This window comes from Zingiber officinale, chromosome 1B (assembly GCF_018446385.1).
Source record: "Zingiber officinale cultivar Zhangliang chromosome 1B, Zo_v1.1, whole genome shotgun sequence".
NCBI classification, from domain to species: domain Eukaryota; kingdom Viridiplantae; phylum Streptophyta; class Magnoliopsida; order Zingiberales; family Zingiberaceae; genus Zingiber; species Zingiber officinale.
Genome location: NC_055986.1, coordinates 145,028,460 through 145,046,031, shown reverse-complemented (window position 1 = coordinate 145,046,031; position 17,572 = coordinate 145,028,460). Strand labels below are relative to the sequence as shown.

The 17,572-nt window shown below is 34.1% G+C and overlaps 1 protein-coding gene across 1 annotated transcript; it reads left to right on the top strand.

Moving 5' to 3' along the window:
- Nucleotides 1–885: 885 nt before the first annotated feature.
- LOC121983377 (prostaglandin reductase-3-like) lies at nucleotides 886–17,239 on the top strand. Its single transcript, XM_042536320.1, has 16 exons — nucleotides 886–1,061; nucleotides 2,819–2,924; nucleotides 4,179–4,255; nucleotides 6,178–6,265; nucleotides 6,518–6,701; nucleotides 7,971–8,097; nucleotides 8,187–8,267; nucleotides 9,797–9,895; nucleotides 10,007–10,102; nucleotides 10,309–10,383; nucleotides 11,749–11,868; nucleotides 13,172–13,300; nucleotides 14,895–14,972; nucleotides 16,183–16,269; nucleotides 16,813–16,899; nucleotides 16,976–17,239. The coding sequence occupies exons 2-16, from the start codon at nucleotides 2,828–2,830 to the stop codon at nucleotides 17,024–17,026; spliced, it is 1,476 nt and encodes a 491-aa protein (XP_042392254.1). The 5' UTR covers nucleotides 886–1,061; nucleotides 2,819–2,827; the 3' UTR covers nucleotides 17,027–17,239.
- Nucleotides 17,240–17,572: the final 333 nt, after the last annotated feature.

Sequence of the window (17,572 nt, the reverse complement as noted above, 5' to 3'; positions counted from 1 at the left end):
CTAGAACTTTATCTTTTTCAAAATGACCTATACATTATAAACATAATACACACACATATACGGGGGTGTTCTGTTGCACACCCCCTATCAGCGCCTGCCTGCGCGACAGAGACACACTGGCCATGTGGTAGCCTGCGACCAACGATGCCACGTGGGCAACATGTCTTAGTCACTCACAGGGGCGTGGATAGGATGGTGTGCAACAGAACACCACCCCCAGATATATATAGCCTGCGATCAACGATGCCACGTGGGCAACGTGTCTTAGTCACTCACAGGGGCGCGGATAGGGTGGTGTGCAACAGAACACCACCCCCATATATATATATATATATATATATATATATAGATACACACACACACACACACACACACCATGCCCCCCATCCGCGCCCCGCTTGCGTGACAGAAGGGGGCAGCCATACCACATCTCTATATGGGAGCAAAATTTGATGCCTTGCCCATAGGCAGGAAGACACTGGAATCTTGGATATGCCATAAATGCTATATTTTTTTCTATGTCTTTTACAATTATTGGAAGTAATAATATTTTCATCATCACCAGATCTGATATCTATATATATCTGATTTGTGATTAGAATAATTTTCCATGAGCTCCTGTCGTAATGCTAATTGGATCTGTAAAAGACGTTTACTTTCTAGACTTATGCTGTCCACCAGTTAGTTAGATGATTCTAAGGAAAATCAATATTTTATCTTGACTCGTTTTTGAGTATGTTATCGTGATATGTATTTTTTTAATAATGAAGTTTGTTTACTCGTTATTTGTTTGAGATGCATTTTGGCTTCATGATAAAAGATTATTTGATTCATGTGCAATGTTTCTTTACTTTTGAGTAAAAAAATTTCATTGCCTAGATGACCTAGCTGCTGCTTTCAAGAAGCATTTGGAGGTATATGGAGGATTGGATATCTGTATCAACAATGCTGGCATAGCTACTCCTTTAGTATTCCATAAAGATACAACAGATGGAAGTGGTACATGGAAGCGCACTATCAATGTGAACTTGACTGCTGTTGTTGACTGCACCCGCATTGCAGTATGTTATTTTAACTTGTTTACTCTAATTTGTATGAGTTATATTTAAAAATCTGTTTGGGTTAGTTTTGTTTGGATGATTTTGCAAGAGAAAGTATAGTTAATCACTTAATCTTCAAAGTTCCCATCACATGCTAGGTCTAAGGAATTTGCAATACTATTTCTCTATTCTTTAAGCTTTTTAGTATATGCCGATTCATTTAATAGCAACTTCTTGACCAAAAATGCAAGGTTTTGCTACACGACATGATATCTTAGTATAACGCAGCTCTATGTTTTGGGATTTCTGCCAGGATCAATGATTTACTTTAAGCTTGGCTTTTGTATGTTAACAAGTGTTTTATGCAATACAGAGATCTTACCATTTACTTGATCTTAATTTGTTCTTACTTCAAACTTAGTACAAATGTATTTGTTATTGTTTGTGACACTCATTCCATGACTTCAATACTTGTGGTTATGCTTGTCTAACTGATGGCTATACAGTTTTTCAGTGTTTGTTTGTTTCAGTACTTCCCTAGCTTTTTTTGACTAAGTATTTTTGTTCCTTTGCTTAAGGATGCATCTTTCTCAGTCTACTTGACCAGACATTTATGAGGCTTAGCACATTCAGTCTAGTTTTTTTTCTTTCACAACCATGGCGTTGTATCCTTTGTGCCATCAGTGCAATAATATGTTCTTAATTGACTCCAAGTGGCTTCCAGTGAATCACACTTATATTTGTTGGTTTAGAGTTAATCTAAAGGCAGCATTAGATCTCATAACCTTATGAAACAACAGTAAGACCCTAAGCAGTAGCTATGTTGGTAATGCATGGATGTCTCTCATAACCTTATGAAATAATAATAAGACCCTAAGCAATAGCTATGTTTGTAATGCATGGTTGTCTTTTGTGTCCTATGTAACTAGGGGTGGGGAAAATATCAAAAATCTCGATATACCGCAAGTATCATACCAATATACACCGTTCATGCCAAAAACTTCAGTATACCGAAAATTTTAGTATCGCTATGAGATTTTCTATTTTCAGTATTTTTTGGTATATACCAAATAAATTATCTTTTGAATATCAAAATCAACACCATAGTGGTGTGTGCTAGATTCGAATTAATTTGGTTGAAAACCGAATTAATCGATATTTTATCGATTCAGTCTGTTGGAAAATTCGGTTTGATTAGTTCAGAAAATTTTTGATTCGATTAGTTCTAAATTTTTGGTAAATTAATACCATACCAAAATTACGATATACCAAATTTTTGGCACGGTATCGGTATAATTTTCTTTATATCAAAATTTTCAGTACGGTATATGGTATCATATGTAAAATTTGGTATACCGTACCGAACCCGTTCTACCTATGTTACCATGGATGTTTTATAGGTGCCTTTTGGATGCCAGATGAACAATTGTTGTAATCTTATACGATAGCTAATAGAGAGAAATTCAACTCTTTCTATAAATGATATTTAGAGTAAAGACCACAACCCCTATCTGTCATCTCACTACTTTAACTTATATTATGACAGGATAATATTGCATGGCATGCAAAGATTAATAAAAATTTGATAGCTACCTTTGCATTGGCGGGAGCTTCATGCACCAGACTGTTTTTTTTTTTTACCTTTGATTGTAGAAACTCCATTATTTTAAAATGGTTCTGTTGCTTGGCTCATTTGCCTGTTAATTTATATATTGGAAACTCTCATTGCTTCTTTGATGTGTTAGTAAATTTTCTGGCTCTTCATTTATTGATTACAGATAGAAATAATGAGGTCAAGAAAGATGCCTGGTGTTATAATAAACATGGGCTCAGCTTCGGGTCTTTATCCTATGTATGCAGATCCTATATATTCCGGCACAAAAGGTTTGGCTTTTCTAGTTGTTGCATTCAGAGGAAATATATTTTTTGATGACTCTTGCCTTTATTCTTAATAAATGGCCCAAATATAATTAGTAATATCACTTTACACAGAGTTTAATGGAGGGAAAAGACCCATTTAGCCAACCTCAGATGGTTGGGAGACAATTTGTCACAAAGGTTGATGAAGCCTAAATTTCCATATTGGTCATGTAGCAGAGCAAGGGTCTTCTAATGGGTGCAGAAAGTGTTGCAAACTGCAGGGATAGAGTGTTTCTGAGCAAGCTCTAACCGGTGCAAGCACAAAGCAGCCACTAATAATCCACAATGATGCAAAACATCAAACTTTAGCTAAGCAAGAAGTTGTCACCATCCTCTTGCTTTCTCGAAAGCTCAACCCGCAGCTGAGGCAGGATCCACGACCTATCTCACTCCTTTCTATACTTCCCTGCTTCTCCAGACTTCAATACCCTTCACTTTTACTTCCTCATCAGCTTGGCCTTCTCTATATAAGCCATCTTCCTCGTATTCCCATCCTCGTCTTCTTCATCTGTGCCACCTCTTCCTCCATGCTTTGTTGCTTCCTTCCCTCTCTGCCCCCTATTGTTGGCATTAGTGTTTGAGTCGAGGAAGATGCTGGTGTTGACCAGCTTTAACTGTGTTCTTTTGACCATACCTGGTGCGGGAAAGTGAGCTCCATTATTTTCTTGGTGAGTGCTATGGATGATGAGAAATTATTGGGGCCAGGGAAGGGGTGCATGCTGCAATGTACATGGGCTGCAATGGACCAACAACAACTTCCACAAGATGAGGAGTGATGCAATCCACACAGGAGTGTCATAGAAGGCTGGGTTGGTCCATTTGTAAAAATAAGAAAAAAGACAAAATAAAGGAGCAATAGACGTGGCATGATGTGGTCCACGCCATTCATCTCACCCAAGGTTTAGTTGGAACTCCCACAACTTTTATAGGGGAGCTAGGAGTTATTGCTTGGTGGAAATAGTGTGAGTCTCTTTTATAGGCTTTACAATAACTTGTTCTCATAAGATGGGAACAATTGAACCAATTTGCTAGAAATATTAAAAATAAATCAAGTAAAATGAAAATAAAGTTAAAATATGTTTTCTTGATGCTAATTTTGCTTTGAACCAAATACACCATGTTTTCTATATTTTATTGGTTTGTCCCAAATGTTTGGAAATTTTACTTGGATAGAAAATTTTTCAGAACAATAGAATATTTTTCTTTTTATTTGTGCAGGTGGTGTGGTTCTTTTCACTAGAGCCCTTGCTCCACTGAAACGTGAGGGAATTCGAGTAAATGTGCTTTGCCCTGAGGTATATTACGAAGTTAGCTTGTTTATTTTTCTCTGGGTTCTTCTTGTCAAGCTTAGAATGATATTCAATTAAGTTTTTTTATGTTAGTATTATTTGATTGGTTAATAAAAATATATATGTTATATGGAAAACAGGAACATTTGGTTTCTAGTGACCTTGTTTAAGTATGCACTTTCAGCACCAATCTTCCAATAATTTAACATATTGATCCTGTCATTTTCTTGTTTCCAGCAACAATGTGTATTAGCAATTTTGGGCTACATATATCTCCACCTGTATATGCAATTTTCTTTTCCATAGTATGCCCTCCCCTTCTTTACATCTTCTGCTGTATTACCATGAGCTGGGCAATAAATTTCTCAACATCCTCTACTTCCTACTATTTTATCAATGCCTTATTTTCACTGCCATTACCACCATACCACCGTCATCTCCCTTAGCCAATGCTTTGGTTCTGAACTTGTACAAAGTTGTAAACTTGGTGAGTACTTAAATAGTATTAGTTAGCTAAAAGTGAGGCCCCAAAAGTTGAACTTATATGTAAATAGAAAACCTATGAAAAATTATATTTGAAGAATAGAGAAATGCTATCTATTAGATTGCAAAGCCAAGAGAAAGAAGTGCCTATTTCAGTAAGTTTCGACATGTAATAGTTGAAAAGAAAAGTTCTGCTGACCACAGAGATTAAGTTAAGATGGTTAGTCTCTTCCTTCTTTTTCATAAAACTCTATATATATCTATGTATAGTTAGCAAGTATACAGATCAATGATTTATCTATAGAATTAAATCAAATAAGTAAAGGGAGATTTAGGTGAATGAAATGGGATAGATTGTAGGTTATGCAGATTAAGCTATCTGTTTCATAGTAAAATAACATTCTGCTGCCAAGTACTGCAACTGGACAGGCAAGCTTATGTGCCAATTTGTGTACCATGTGCCAGACTGTTGGTACAAGTTGGTGTTGACAAGCACCAATCAAGAAGAGTTCGCTTATGTTTTGTGCAACTAGATTCAGAAAAGTGTTGCTCATTTTGGGTGGCATATAAAGAGATTCTACTCCTTGATCCATATCGAGGTTGGAACACTTGAGATATCTTATTTAACAAAAATTTGAGATCTTTATAGTTATAAATGATTTCAAGAGAAGTTTTTTTAGTACTAGTTATAACAAAATAGGTTTAATATATGAGACACATTATGAAAACATCAGAAAGGATACTTGAAGGGACAATCCAAGGTGAAATAAATATCTCTGAGAATTTAATTTGGTTTGGTATAGAGATTGAACCATAATACTAAAACTAATAAAGTATATGAAGAAAAAAATGCACATAGTCTGTTTACTTGGGAAAGCCTTATCATGCAATGTATAAAACCTTGAATTGCAGATTACATTCGCTGAATAAATTAAAGGATACTCGAGACTTGGACTGGATCTGCAAAATATAGTTTTAACTTGTACCAATATGAAAAGTTTAGACATTAGTTAAAGACGGGGGGACAGGAATGGTTTATAACTAAAGTTTTTAGCTATCTTAAATCTTACTAAACTGAGAGAGATTGATAAAGCAAGCAATTTATGTTGAGAGTAATACAGAGAGTTGTATTATCAATCATGCATTGAGTAAAGAAAAATGTAATAAGTTGGTCATACTATGATAATGAGCAGCTAAGAAACAACATGCAAAATTTTGTTAGCTGAAACTAGGTGCGGGTGTTGAGATTCATGTGTGAGGTTGTTAAGAATGAAGAAAAGATGCTGCTATCACTTTGAACAGCATTTACCTTGTGAAGCTGACAGAATTTGTGAGATTAATGTAAATATCTAAGGTTGTCATCAACAGAGTTAAATCAACTTCTCATTCATTATCTAGTAAAAGTGACTGATATTTTACTTGTCCTGCTGTTTGATTTGGTGTAGTTTGTTCAAAGTGAGATGGCAATGATGATCAACCGCAAAGTAATTGATTCTGTTGGTGGCTTTTTGTCAATGGAAGAAGTTGTTAATGGTATTTTCTATATAGTCTCTAGTTTGAAACTAGCAAGGTTTTATCTTTTAAAAATTTTAACGTGAAAAGGAATCTTTCATTGGTCCAGACTTTCATTTAAAGCAATGATATTTTTCAAAAATATAGAAAGAACTGAAGTTTAGGGAATACTGGAATAATTCATTGGTGGATATGATAGTGGAATCTTGTTCCTTTCACTGATTTTCGTGATGTCTTCTATAATTGTTTGATTTCTCTATTCCAATTAACTAGGGGCACTTGAGCTTATTAAAGATGAGAGCAAAGCTGGTGCTTGTCTATGGATCACAAAACGTAGAGGCATGGAGTATTGGCCATCAAAATCAGAGGAAAGAAAGTACTTATTAAATCAGTACAAATCTCGAAGATCACAATATACAACTTCTGACATCATTGTACCAGATAATTTTAAGAAAATGTAAGCCATATATATATATATATAGATCTTCTGTTATTGACCTGTTAATTTTTATGAAAGATATTTCAACCTAGAGTCTAATAAGCTACTCTAAGGGCATGTTTCCTATGATGAAATCACCTGAGAAAGGAAATCCTGAAATACTGGCAGGGTAACAAATCTCCAGTCGCCTAGTCCCTCCATTTCCTTAGATGGAGATGGTGGGAGGGAAGAAAAGGCTGGGGAAGAGTTTCTCCAATTCTCACCAAAATTGCTTCCACTTGATTTGGTGGTAAAAAAAAACAGTATTCACATCAAATGCTAGTTAAGTCCTGCCAAAAGAACAATCTTTTTTAATTTCTATTTATTGTTGATTTTTTTAATGTTCTTATCAAATCAATTTTAGAAACTTAAATTTTCCTCTCTATCTCTCTCCAAGGAAATGGTCTTAAAGACTTCCCTACTAATTTCTTCCTTCCATGGAAACACAAATTAGAAAATCTTTCCTCCCCCCTTTCCTATAACTTTTTTTCTTACTACATTTGTATCCCTCACATTGTCTCTACCTAGTAGTACTTAAGGGAATTGCTATTGTTCTTTGTTGTAGATTGAGAACATAAAACATCAAATGGTGATTTTTATAACTGTTCTTCTTCTTTATAAAGTTTCATCTATTGGTAATATAATCTCGTTTGCTAATTCATCATGTCTCTTATTGATTGTGACGAGAGTTGCACATCCATTAGATAAATATGAAAAGGGAGGAGACAAAATTTTTGGATATTTCCTTCTTTCCTTGACTCTCTTCCTTTCTCTCACATTTCCTCTTCCTCCTTGGAAAAACAACCTATAACTATTTTGAATTTTGATCTTGGCAACTAGTTATTATTTGAACCTACAACTATTTTGTAATACTATTTTTGCACAAAACTTATAGGAAGGCAGGCAAACAACTTCATCTCAATTGTGGGTGTTGTTGCCATCAGCACTGTCTGTTTCCTAGTTTTGATACTTGATATGAATAAGCCAGCTAAAATTAAGTGCCCCCCTGTTTTGATGTTTACTCTACCTGTTATATTGGTTGCGCTGTGTGGTAAATCTTAGCAAACTAGTACAATAGTACTTCTTAGCAAATTTATTGTTCAGGTGTTAGCTATTTGGTCTCCTGTATCTATGACTGTGCTACAGTTGTATATTTTTATTACTTGACAACCTTGTTCTTTTGTTTGATTCTGTTATATTTGTTGTTTGGCTCTGTTTATGTCTAATCATTGTCTTTTGTGATTGTAGAATTGTCCATACTCTTGATCACAATTTTCGATCTGCTACTAGAGTTGTCCAAACACATTTGAAGTTGCCTATAAAACCAGAGAATGCTCTTGTCAAAATCATTTTTGCTGGGGTGAATGCCAGTGATGTATGATTCTCAATATTTGCTAACATCCTGTCTTCTTTCATGTGTCATTTCAAATTTCCAATTTTTATGATTTTTATGGAAATCTGCAGGTGAACTTTAGCTCTGGACGATATTTTGGAGGAAACAATAATGAAACTACTGCACGCCTCCCATTTGATGCTGGTTTTGAGGTATGCCGTACTTTAAGATCTTTGCAGGAAATGTTTTTATACTAAAAAAGATATCCTTTTCAAATAACTAGCTCTATCTTTCCAAATTACTGTAAATTTATCTAGTAATTTGTTATCTATAAACTGTTTTTCAAGAAATAGTTATTTTGCCTTCCTGTACCTCCTACTTAGTTCAAGTTGTAAAATTATTGTTTTAAGTCTGTGGTCTATTGTTTACTAGGAAACTATGTGCTGTGTTGGTTGGGAACAGATGTTCCAAACAACTTTTTCAATTCTCTTTTCAGAGTACACATTACAACTCCTGCCCTTTTTATATTTTATTACTTGTCCATTCTAATGCCTAAGTTTTGTTATATATCTTTGCGATGTATTAGCTGTGCTCAAGGCATTTTTCCCAAGTTTCTTTTATAGTGCGCGGAGTGGTTATTATGGTGTAAATTTCCCTTGTTATCTTGGATGCTGAATTTTTCATTTCATTCCTCTTTCTGTGGTTTAAATATATAAAACAAAAATAATTGGCAATGCTGACATAATCTGCAGTCCACCAAACAGCAGGAATGTAGACCAAACCAAATTGGATAGAATTTTCTTGATTTTTTTAGGTGTGAATTTATTCTTTTTTAATTAAGTTCAGAGATTCTTGTTTGATCTGGTGCTTTCTACCTAATCCAGATTGTCAACCATCATTTTATTATATCATTCCCTAATTTTCTTCATATTTTAATATTGTAATGCCCTCTCGGAGTTTGTGAATCTTTCTCTCTTCTCTATGTTACATATTCTACTTGTTTTTTTTGTTTGTTTAAAGGGCAATCTTTACTATTCGTACTAAGTAAATAGATTCTGTGTTTGGTCACACTGACTTGCAGGTTGAGTTATAAGAATGTAGTGTACCAAATGCTTCTGGCAACCAACACTGGAATTTCCATATTCATTTAGTCACTAGAAAGAGTTTTGATTTAGCATGAAGAGCAAGCTAACTAATGCTAGGATGGCTTCGTAATTATCAGACATTCAAACCAATCAGATTATGTACAGTGCAACGAACAAAGAATGCTTATTTTTTACTTGGAGTGAAAGGAAAAGGAAACAAAGAAGGGAATAAACTAAGTTTGATTATATCCCATTTTTACCAGTTGATGTTTCACAAAACTGAATTAACTGTCTGAAATCTAAGCTAACCATTTCTTCTTGAATATGAACATAGAAGTCCCAATATGAGTAATTATATGTATTGTAAATATTATAGGTGTTTAATTAAACTCTTCTGGATTTTGAAGACCTATCAATTCATGTAATCTTTCTCCATCCGAGCATCTATGCATGTGGAAGTATTGACTTTTCTTACATCAGCATCTTTGCTTTGCTTAATAATGTGCAGAAGACATTGAGTGCAATACACTAAGTAAGCCTGCCTTCTGTTCCACTGAAGAAGTTGCATTTATCATTTTCATTTTTTATTTCTGTAAGTATGGATCTTCACTTTGCAACTAGATGAGTGGTATTCCTTACTTAAGTTTCATCTCTAGGCAGTTGGCATAATTGCTGCTGTTGGTGATTCAGTCCACCTGAAAGTGGGCACTCCTGTGGCATTCATGACCTTTGGAGGCTATGCTGAATTCTCAGTGGTTTGCGTTCTCATCATTCCTTATTTTTGGCGAAGCTGCTCTGTTAGCATTTGTATTAAAAAAACATTTTCTCTTGCAATTTTTCCTCAGTTACTATGTTTTCTTATGTAGATACCTGCAAAACATTTACTTCCTGTGCCAAGACCAGATGCTGAAGTTGTTGCCATGCTAACATCAGGTTTAACTGCCTCAATTGCTTTAGAAAAGGTATGATTTAATTATAATATGTGTGGATCCTTGCTCATGTATAGACATCCTTTTTATTCAAATGCATTAGGTGTCGTTCCTTACTACAAGATTTAATTGAACACAAAAGTGCACACACATTGCCTTGATGCAATGTTTTCTTAATTTTATTTATTGCTAGGTTACATGTTGCAACTCATTCTTAACATTACATGGATCAATTCTAGGCTGGACAAATGGAATATGGAAAGGCTGTGCTAGTCACAGCGGCAGCTGGAGGAACAGGACAGTTTGCAGTTCAGGTCTGTCATTGAAATGTCCTTTCTTTTCCTTTTTCCTAGAGAAAGGGTCCTTTGTCATTTCTCCTTTGTTGTACATTTGCTTAAGTCAGTCTTCTGAGCATATGTTTGATTGCTGACAGTAAATCATATACTTTCCTTTATCTTTCTTTCTATTATCAAGCTGTGTCCATTCTTGTCCTACTTATGACCATATCCCTGTCCTTGGTACATTGGAGCATCACCAAGTTTGTGTGAAAAGAACTATATGAACATTGCCACAGAGGCTTAATATCTATACTTGTGGATTATCCCAATGATCCAGAAATCCTTTCGTAGTATCCAGCACGGCAGTGAGTAGTTCTGAGCCCTTTACTGAGGCACTACTGACTGTATGGCTGATGTGACAATTCAGTAGTACAAATCCCCTTCTGGTACTGTGGCATAATGATACTGCACTGCCCAGATTAGTGTTGGTTCTTGTTCAAGATGTAAAGTTGGGATGATAATATTGTTACACGCTGAAACCAATAAAACATTATTGTTTCTCAACTTATTTTAGAAATCCCAGTATCAGCACCAAGGGATAAATCTGCTAAATTTGACTTCTTGTGGACCCACTAGTAGCATGCTGCTAATGCAATTACCTGTACATCTTTAGTGGATCCCATTATTAGCATTTACAAGTGTTCTATCTTGAGGATTTATTAATATCAGTCCTCTCCTATATACAAATCAGTGTTTAACAGTTAGTTAACATGTATAATGCAATTAATAGATTAGAAATGAGAACGCTAAAATTGATGTGTGAGATTATTAGCTCATAATTACTACTACCTGTGAGCAATTAGGTGTAGCTCCTATGTTATAAGATGGGACAATTAGGTTTTGTCGGTAAAAATATTTTCAAAGATGCACAAGAAATTTTATAGTTAGGCATGATGAATTATTAGAGTCGAGGTTATTAGAGTTAAAGGGAGACTGAAAAACTCTGTTAATTAAATGTGATTGTAGATATTTGAATAATATTAGCGAAATACCCTTATAGACTTAAATGATGGAAGTCGGCCCCATATTGTCGTGACTATCATGGCCTGGCAATATAGATGACGATGAAGTTTCTTATCTTATTCTTTCTCTTTGCTTCGTCTATTTAATATGTGCTAGTGTCCTTATCTTTTAGAATTTCCTCACTCCTGTGAAACCATATTCATGAGTTTTGTCTTTCACACACAGAATGAGTAGCCTATAATATAAGTAGGATGTTAGCAATTTCTCTACTATTTTCATAGGAGAATGGTTCGGCACAAATTTTGACAGACAGATCTTACCATTGTGTTTTAATATCATCTATTATGCAACTTCTTAAACCATAGTTTCTCCTAATAGTTGGCAAAACTGGCTGGCAATAAAGTGGTTGCAACATGTGGAGGTGCAGAGAAAGCTTCGCTATTGAGGTCACTGGGAGCTGATCGTGTTATTGATTATAAGAAGGAGAACATAAAGGATGTATGTGTCTACAATATTCTGTTCATTTTTTTCCCCATTTTTTAAATTGGACCAAGCCGATCCCACCTAGTGGGATAAGACTTGATTATTGTTGTTGTTGTTTTTAAAATGAACCATTATAACATACTGTAATACAACTCATCTAATTATTGCTCTATGTTGCATTGTTTACTTTTATAGGATTTTCCAATGCAATAGCATAAAAGTTCCATGTAGTTGGTTGTAGCCCCAATTAACTGGTATAGCTAATTATGTGGAAAGTATGAATACTACAAGGAATCTTAGGTATCATTTATAGTAAGAAAATTAGGTCTTCTATACGGAACACGCCAACTGATTTAACTTTTAGGTCCAAATATGTTTAGTAGTTGTCTCTGCTCTTATAGCAGAGGTTAGGATACAAAGATGGTCCAGTAACAGTGAGCCTAAATCCAAATTCTCTCACACAAGAAACACAATAATCTTAGAAGTGCAACCTAGTGCCCAAAAGTTCTTCAAGAGTTTATATAATAACTCTAACAAATACATTCCAGCTTTCTCCAGTAGATTAGATGGCCAAATGTGACCATTGGAAACCAATAGTTATATCACCAGTTGACTCGATTTCACCTCAAGTTAATTGGATTTCTACCCACTTGATTGTTGCTCAAATAGAAACTCCCTATTCATCTAGAACCTGCATTTTGTTGACTGACCAGTTGATTGACATGCCCCAGCCAACCCAAACTTGGATGGTCCCAACTTCACTTGGCTTACAACCATTGTAAGACTATGCAAAGGCTCAGAATTGAGTTAGCCAATAAAACACGATTTAGGATAACCATCTCCTAGTCGAAGGCTTTACAACAATGTTTTCCTTACCTAGCAAACATATATATCATTATATGATGTTGTCCAAAAGCAAAAAATCAAAGCTTACATTCACTTAGTAAATACCTAACTTAAACCATATTGTCATATTGCCATATTGTCAACACCTGAGAACAACATGCTCTAGTTCAACTTCAAGGAAGCATTATTTTTCTCAACAGAAGTATGATATCAGAGATTAAAATTGTTATGCTTTTGTTGAATGTATATGGAAGACAATGATTATACAATTGAATAGTTATCCTAGTTTTCTCTATCATCCTCTTTGTTATTGGTCAAGGATAGTTGGAGCTAAAGAGAGAAATATATTATTCTGTTATATTGCTGACCTGATGACAATTGATGCAACCCAACTAAAGAATTTAGATACCTTGACCGTTTGATTGATTATTCTTTGGTCTATCTCCACAATTTTTGCTTAAACTTATCTCAGGTACTTAAGAAGGAATACCCTAAAGGCATTGATATAATCTATGAATCTGTTGGTGGAGAAATGTTCAACATATGTCTAAATGCTTTAGCAGTTTATGGGAGATTTATTGTCATTGGAATGATCTCGCAGGTATGCACTCTCAGTTTTATCACATGCATGACAGAATTAAACTTGATTTCAACTTGCTTGTGTTCACAACTTGCACTGCATATCAGCTTAGTACTCTCAGTTCCGATATGTTTAGATGAGATTATTTTGATGAAATAATTGTCAATTTTTTTTATCTCTAATATTTCAAAGAACAATCTGATGGAAGAACCAAGCGTTGAATGTAGGTTTGGCTTTCTGCTTAGGGTTATTCATTTCAAGCAGCAAGGAGCACTTATCAAGTGGTGCTCTGAATGAAAACATTAAGTTGTTTCCAATTTTCATGCACACTAAGATTTGTGTTCATGAATCATAATAGTTACAAATTTCATTTTCTCTCAAGTCTCAACCCAAACCATTCTGCCTGTGATTCAGCCCTGAAACTTGGCTGAAAGACAAGTATGTCAGTGGGAACTGTTAGCACATGGTTGTAACCATGACAAAGGGTATTTGTTTGTGAAGATCTCAATATGGAAAGCCTAATGGATGAATTCAATGGGCCGAAGGGCGTGAGCAGTCATCTTCAGGATGACATTCAGACAGAGTTCTCAGGCTACGTTAGACAGGAGCATCTCGGTCATGCTTCTGATCTTCAATGACAGAAGGAAAATTTTTATAGTGGGTGCATTAGATTCATTACCTTATGATCTTTTTACTAGTGTCAAAAATCCATATAAAGTAGATAAAGAAATTATTAACATTTTTAATTTCACAGTTTATGTATTATTATATTTATTATCATGCATCAGAATTTTTGTGAGGTATGGGGTTGTTTTAATGGACAATGTATTTACAAAGAATTATATATTTACTAGTAAAAAATACAGCAAGAAGCCTGGCTTCTGCACTATTTGGCGGTATGCTATATAGATTCTAAACTTCTCGTTCACCCCTCTGTTATATGGGTTGTTTTACTCACAGGAAGCCTGGCTTCCCCACTATTTGTGGCCTGTTGTAAACGAAATTTTTATGAGAAGATTCTTAAACTCTTCATGCTAGCAATGTTATTGTGTTCACGAAGTCAGCAACCGAGGGAAGATTTTTTAGATATGTTTAGTTATGAGTTTACAATCAACAAATCAATATAATATTGTGCATTTAGTAGAATAAGGAGCATTTTTTATTATTCTTTGTTCTTTGACTCTGTTTTTGTGTCAATTTTGGTTGCTTCATGTGATACAAAGTGTGTTCCATCAATAGTGTGCAGTATGATCCACGAACCTTGGCTCCAACATTCAACAATGGCTAAATTAGACATTCTTATTATGTTGTGCTGATATAGTTTGTAATATAGTATGATAATAACCTTTTAGTTTTCTTATCACATTTTGTATAAAACTGTCGTCTTGCCCCAAAATAGATTATCTAAAAGTGCACATATTGATGTTGCCTTACCTCATTTATTCCTTCTGTGCTTGTATGAACTGTTGGATTGCCTTTAGTAAACGTGCCATTATTGTTCTTCTTCCAGAATAAATTATAGTAAGATAAGATAATGCATTAACGTGCCATTATCATCTATGTTACATTTTACATCCACTTCTTTCTAAGATGTTCTCTTCGTCATATGTTTCAGTACCAAGGGAATAATGGGTGGCAACCTTTGAAGTATCCTGGACTTTGTGAGAAACTACTTGCCAAAAGTCAAACTGTGGTACGTGTAAATGTAATTATGTAGAGTTTGATTTATTCAACTTGTCTTCTATCTTCAACTATGACTTCCTTGCTTTGATTGATAAGTGTGCACTTAATTATCTCATGAACAGAATTAGTTACCATGAATGAATGGATAGGTGGATCTCACCGATTAATAAAACTCAAAATTTCCTAGTATCCTGGTTGGTAAAAACTACGATTCTGAAAAGTTTGTAAGCTGATGATGTTATAGCTATAACAAATATATATGTACATCATCAACATTGTTGTCACAATCATACTATTTAAAAGAATCTGTTTTTTACATATAAACTGGAATTTAAAAGAACCCTGGTTTAATTCAGTATGATTTATATTTTATATGATTCTAAATATTAAAAAAAATCCATTAAAAGTTAAATCTTACCCACTAAAAGTAACTCTAAACTTATTGAGTAATAAAATTAATCTTGATTAAACTAAATCATTATAAAAGAAGAAACAGAGGATGAATTTTATATTATAAGATGATGTATAAAGGTAGTTGACAATGGAATCTCAAAAGCAAATGATGACTCAGATGAAGAAAGTCTTGTCAGATAGAAACAATGTCGATGATTTTCCAAGACTCAAAGTGGACTCAGCTTAATAGTTATTAAGAAGAACAAGACTTGTAACATCCAAAAATGATGAGGGAAATAGTTGACTTAGAAATCATCTTATGTCAAAGTCACATCTATTTTTCTTTTCATGTTGCATGCTCATCGGCTGCCTCTTTCTCCTTAAATCAATAATGAATTTTTATATCAAAAGTATTTGATGATCAAATTTTCTATTGCTTGTTTCATTTCAATTATCATTGTAATGAATTATAATTATTAGCATGTAAGATATGAATCTATAATTTTTGTTATGTATAAAACACCAACATATTCCATCCATACTATTTTGCTATTTAATGGATAAAGCACTGACTTTACTGCTAATACATGCTCAATTCAAGGCCTATCATTGTGCCGTTGGCATGGCTGAATATACACTGATATGGCAGGAGAGTCTATACATATTTGTGAAAAATGTAATTTTTATGGTGCTCTTAAAATGAGCTAGCATGATAGACATACTATAACAAGGATGGAGCTGAGTATGTTAATCTGTTTTTCTTATTTACTTGTACTACTTTCTTCAACTAAAACCTCATCAAATTCTGAGCTATTCTTTTGTGTCAGGCTGGGTTTTTTCTGATTCATTATGCTCACTTGTGGCAAGAACACCTGGACAAGCTTTTTGATCTATACTCTACAGGAAAGCTTAAGGTTCATTCCATCTTACTTGCACATCCTTTGGTTTTGCACTATGTATGAGCCACAAATGATAATGAATGGAGAGTGCAACAAGATAAATTCAAATTATTTGCATATGCATAATTCTGTTTCTCCCACACCAATATTGATCGGTTAAATATGATACTCATTTAGTTGATAATTGAATGAATTTATCTAAATGTGGTATTCTTCTATGCTCCTCTTATATACTTGCTATACTTTCCAGTCTTTTTCAACTAGCTACTATAGCCAAAAGGATGCACTAGTATAAATTTAAGTTCAACTATAGTCATCTCTGTAGTTTTGTTTAGCTGATTGATTAAATAATCCACGGATGTAGGCTAGAATAATTCTCTTAAGTTATATAGTATTTTGAACTAAAAAACTTCATGGACCAACAATGTCAAATTGTTAACTGGATTTGGCTAACAGTTGAGCATCAAACTTGAAGACTTTAACTCATTTACCCATTAAAGGAACTGAAGATTTAAAATTTTAAGTTATTCCCATGTAACTCTGAATTACATATATCAGGTTGCTGTTGATCCTAAAAGATTCAACGGTCTTGACTCTGTAGCAGATGCAGTTGAACATTTACATTCTGGCAAAAGCTTTGGCAAGGTATTCCAAACTGTGAAATACTCCTAAAAGGTATTAATGGTGATTGATATGATGAGCTGAATTTTCATTGTTTCAGGTGGTTGTGTGTGTGGATCCTCAATTTTCCAAGACGATGGCAAAATTATAAGTCAAGATTTTTACTTCTCGGGGGAAGAAAAATACTTCATTTATCATACAAATAAAAGTACAATGTAGGAATACTAGTGATCAACTACGTAATTCGAAGATCATTATTTGAAGAAAATTGTTATCGTAATGTATTTTTTTTTTTACATCTCAAGTGGGATGACTGTTTTGTCCATTTATTAATAAATTATAATGGTGATTTTTGCTCTCTGAATTACTGATATTTACCACTCTATTGATGTATTCCATCGAAGAAAGCAGATTTGCTCAAATGTTATGCAATGAATGTTCATAGCAAAATCAAATTAGATGGATTTTTTTTTTTTTTTTGCACAATAAAGAACTGCAGTAGTATATTAATATTTTTTTAGAAAAAAAAGAGCCTTAGGAGATCTTTAGGCCAACGGTACTCTTTTGTTCTGTAACCATATTTACATTAATAAATAAGAAGAAATCAGACTAATAAACATGAATTGATCAACATCAATTGGTATGATTTTTAATCACTACTACAATTTAAAAATTTTAAGAAAATTGATCAAATTAA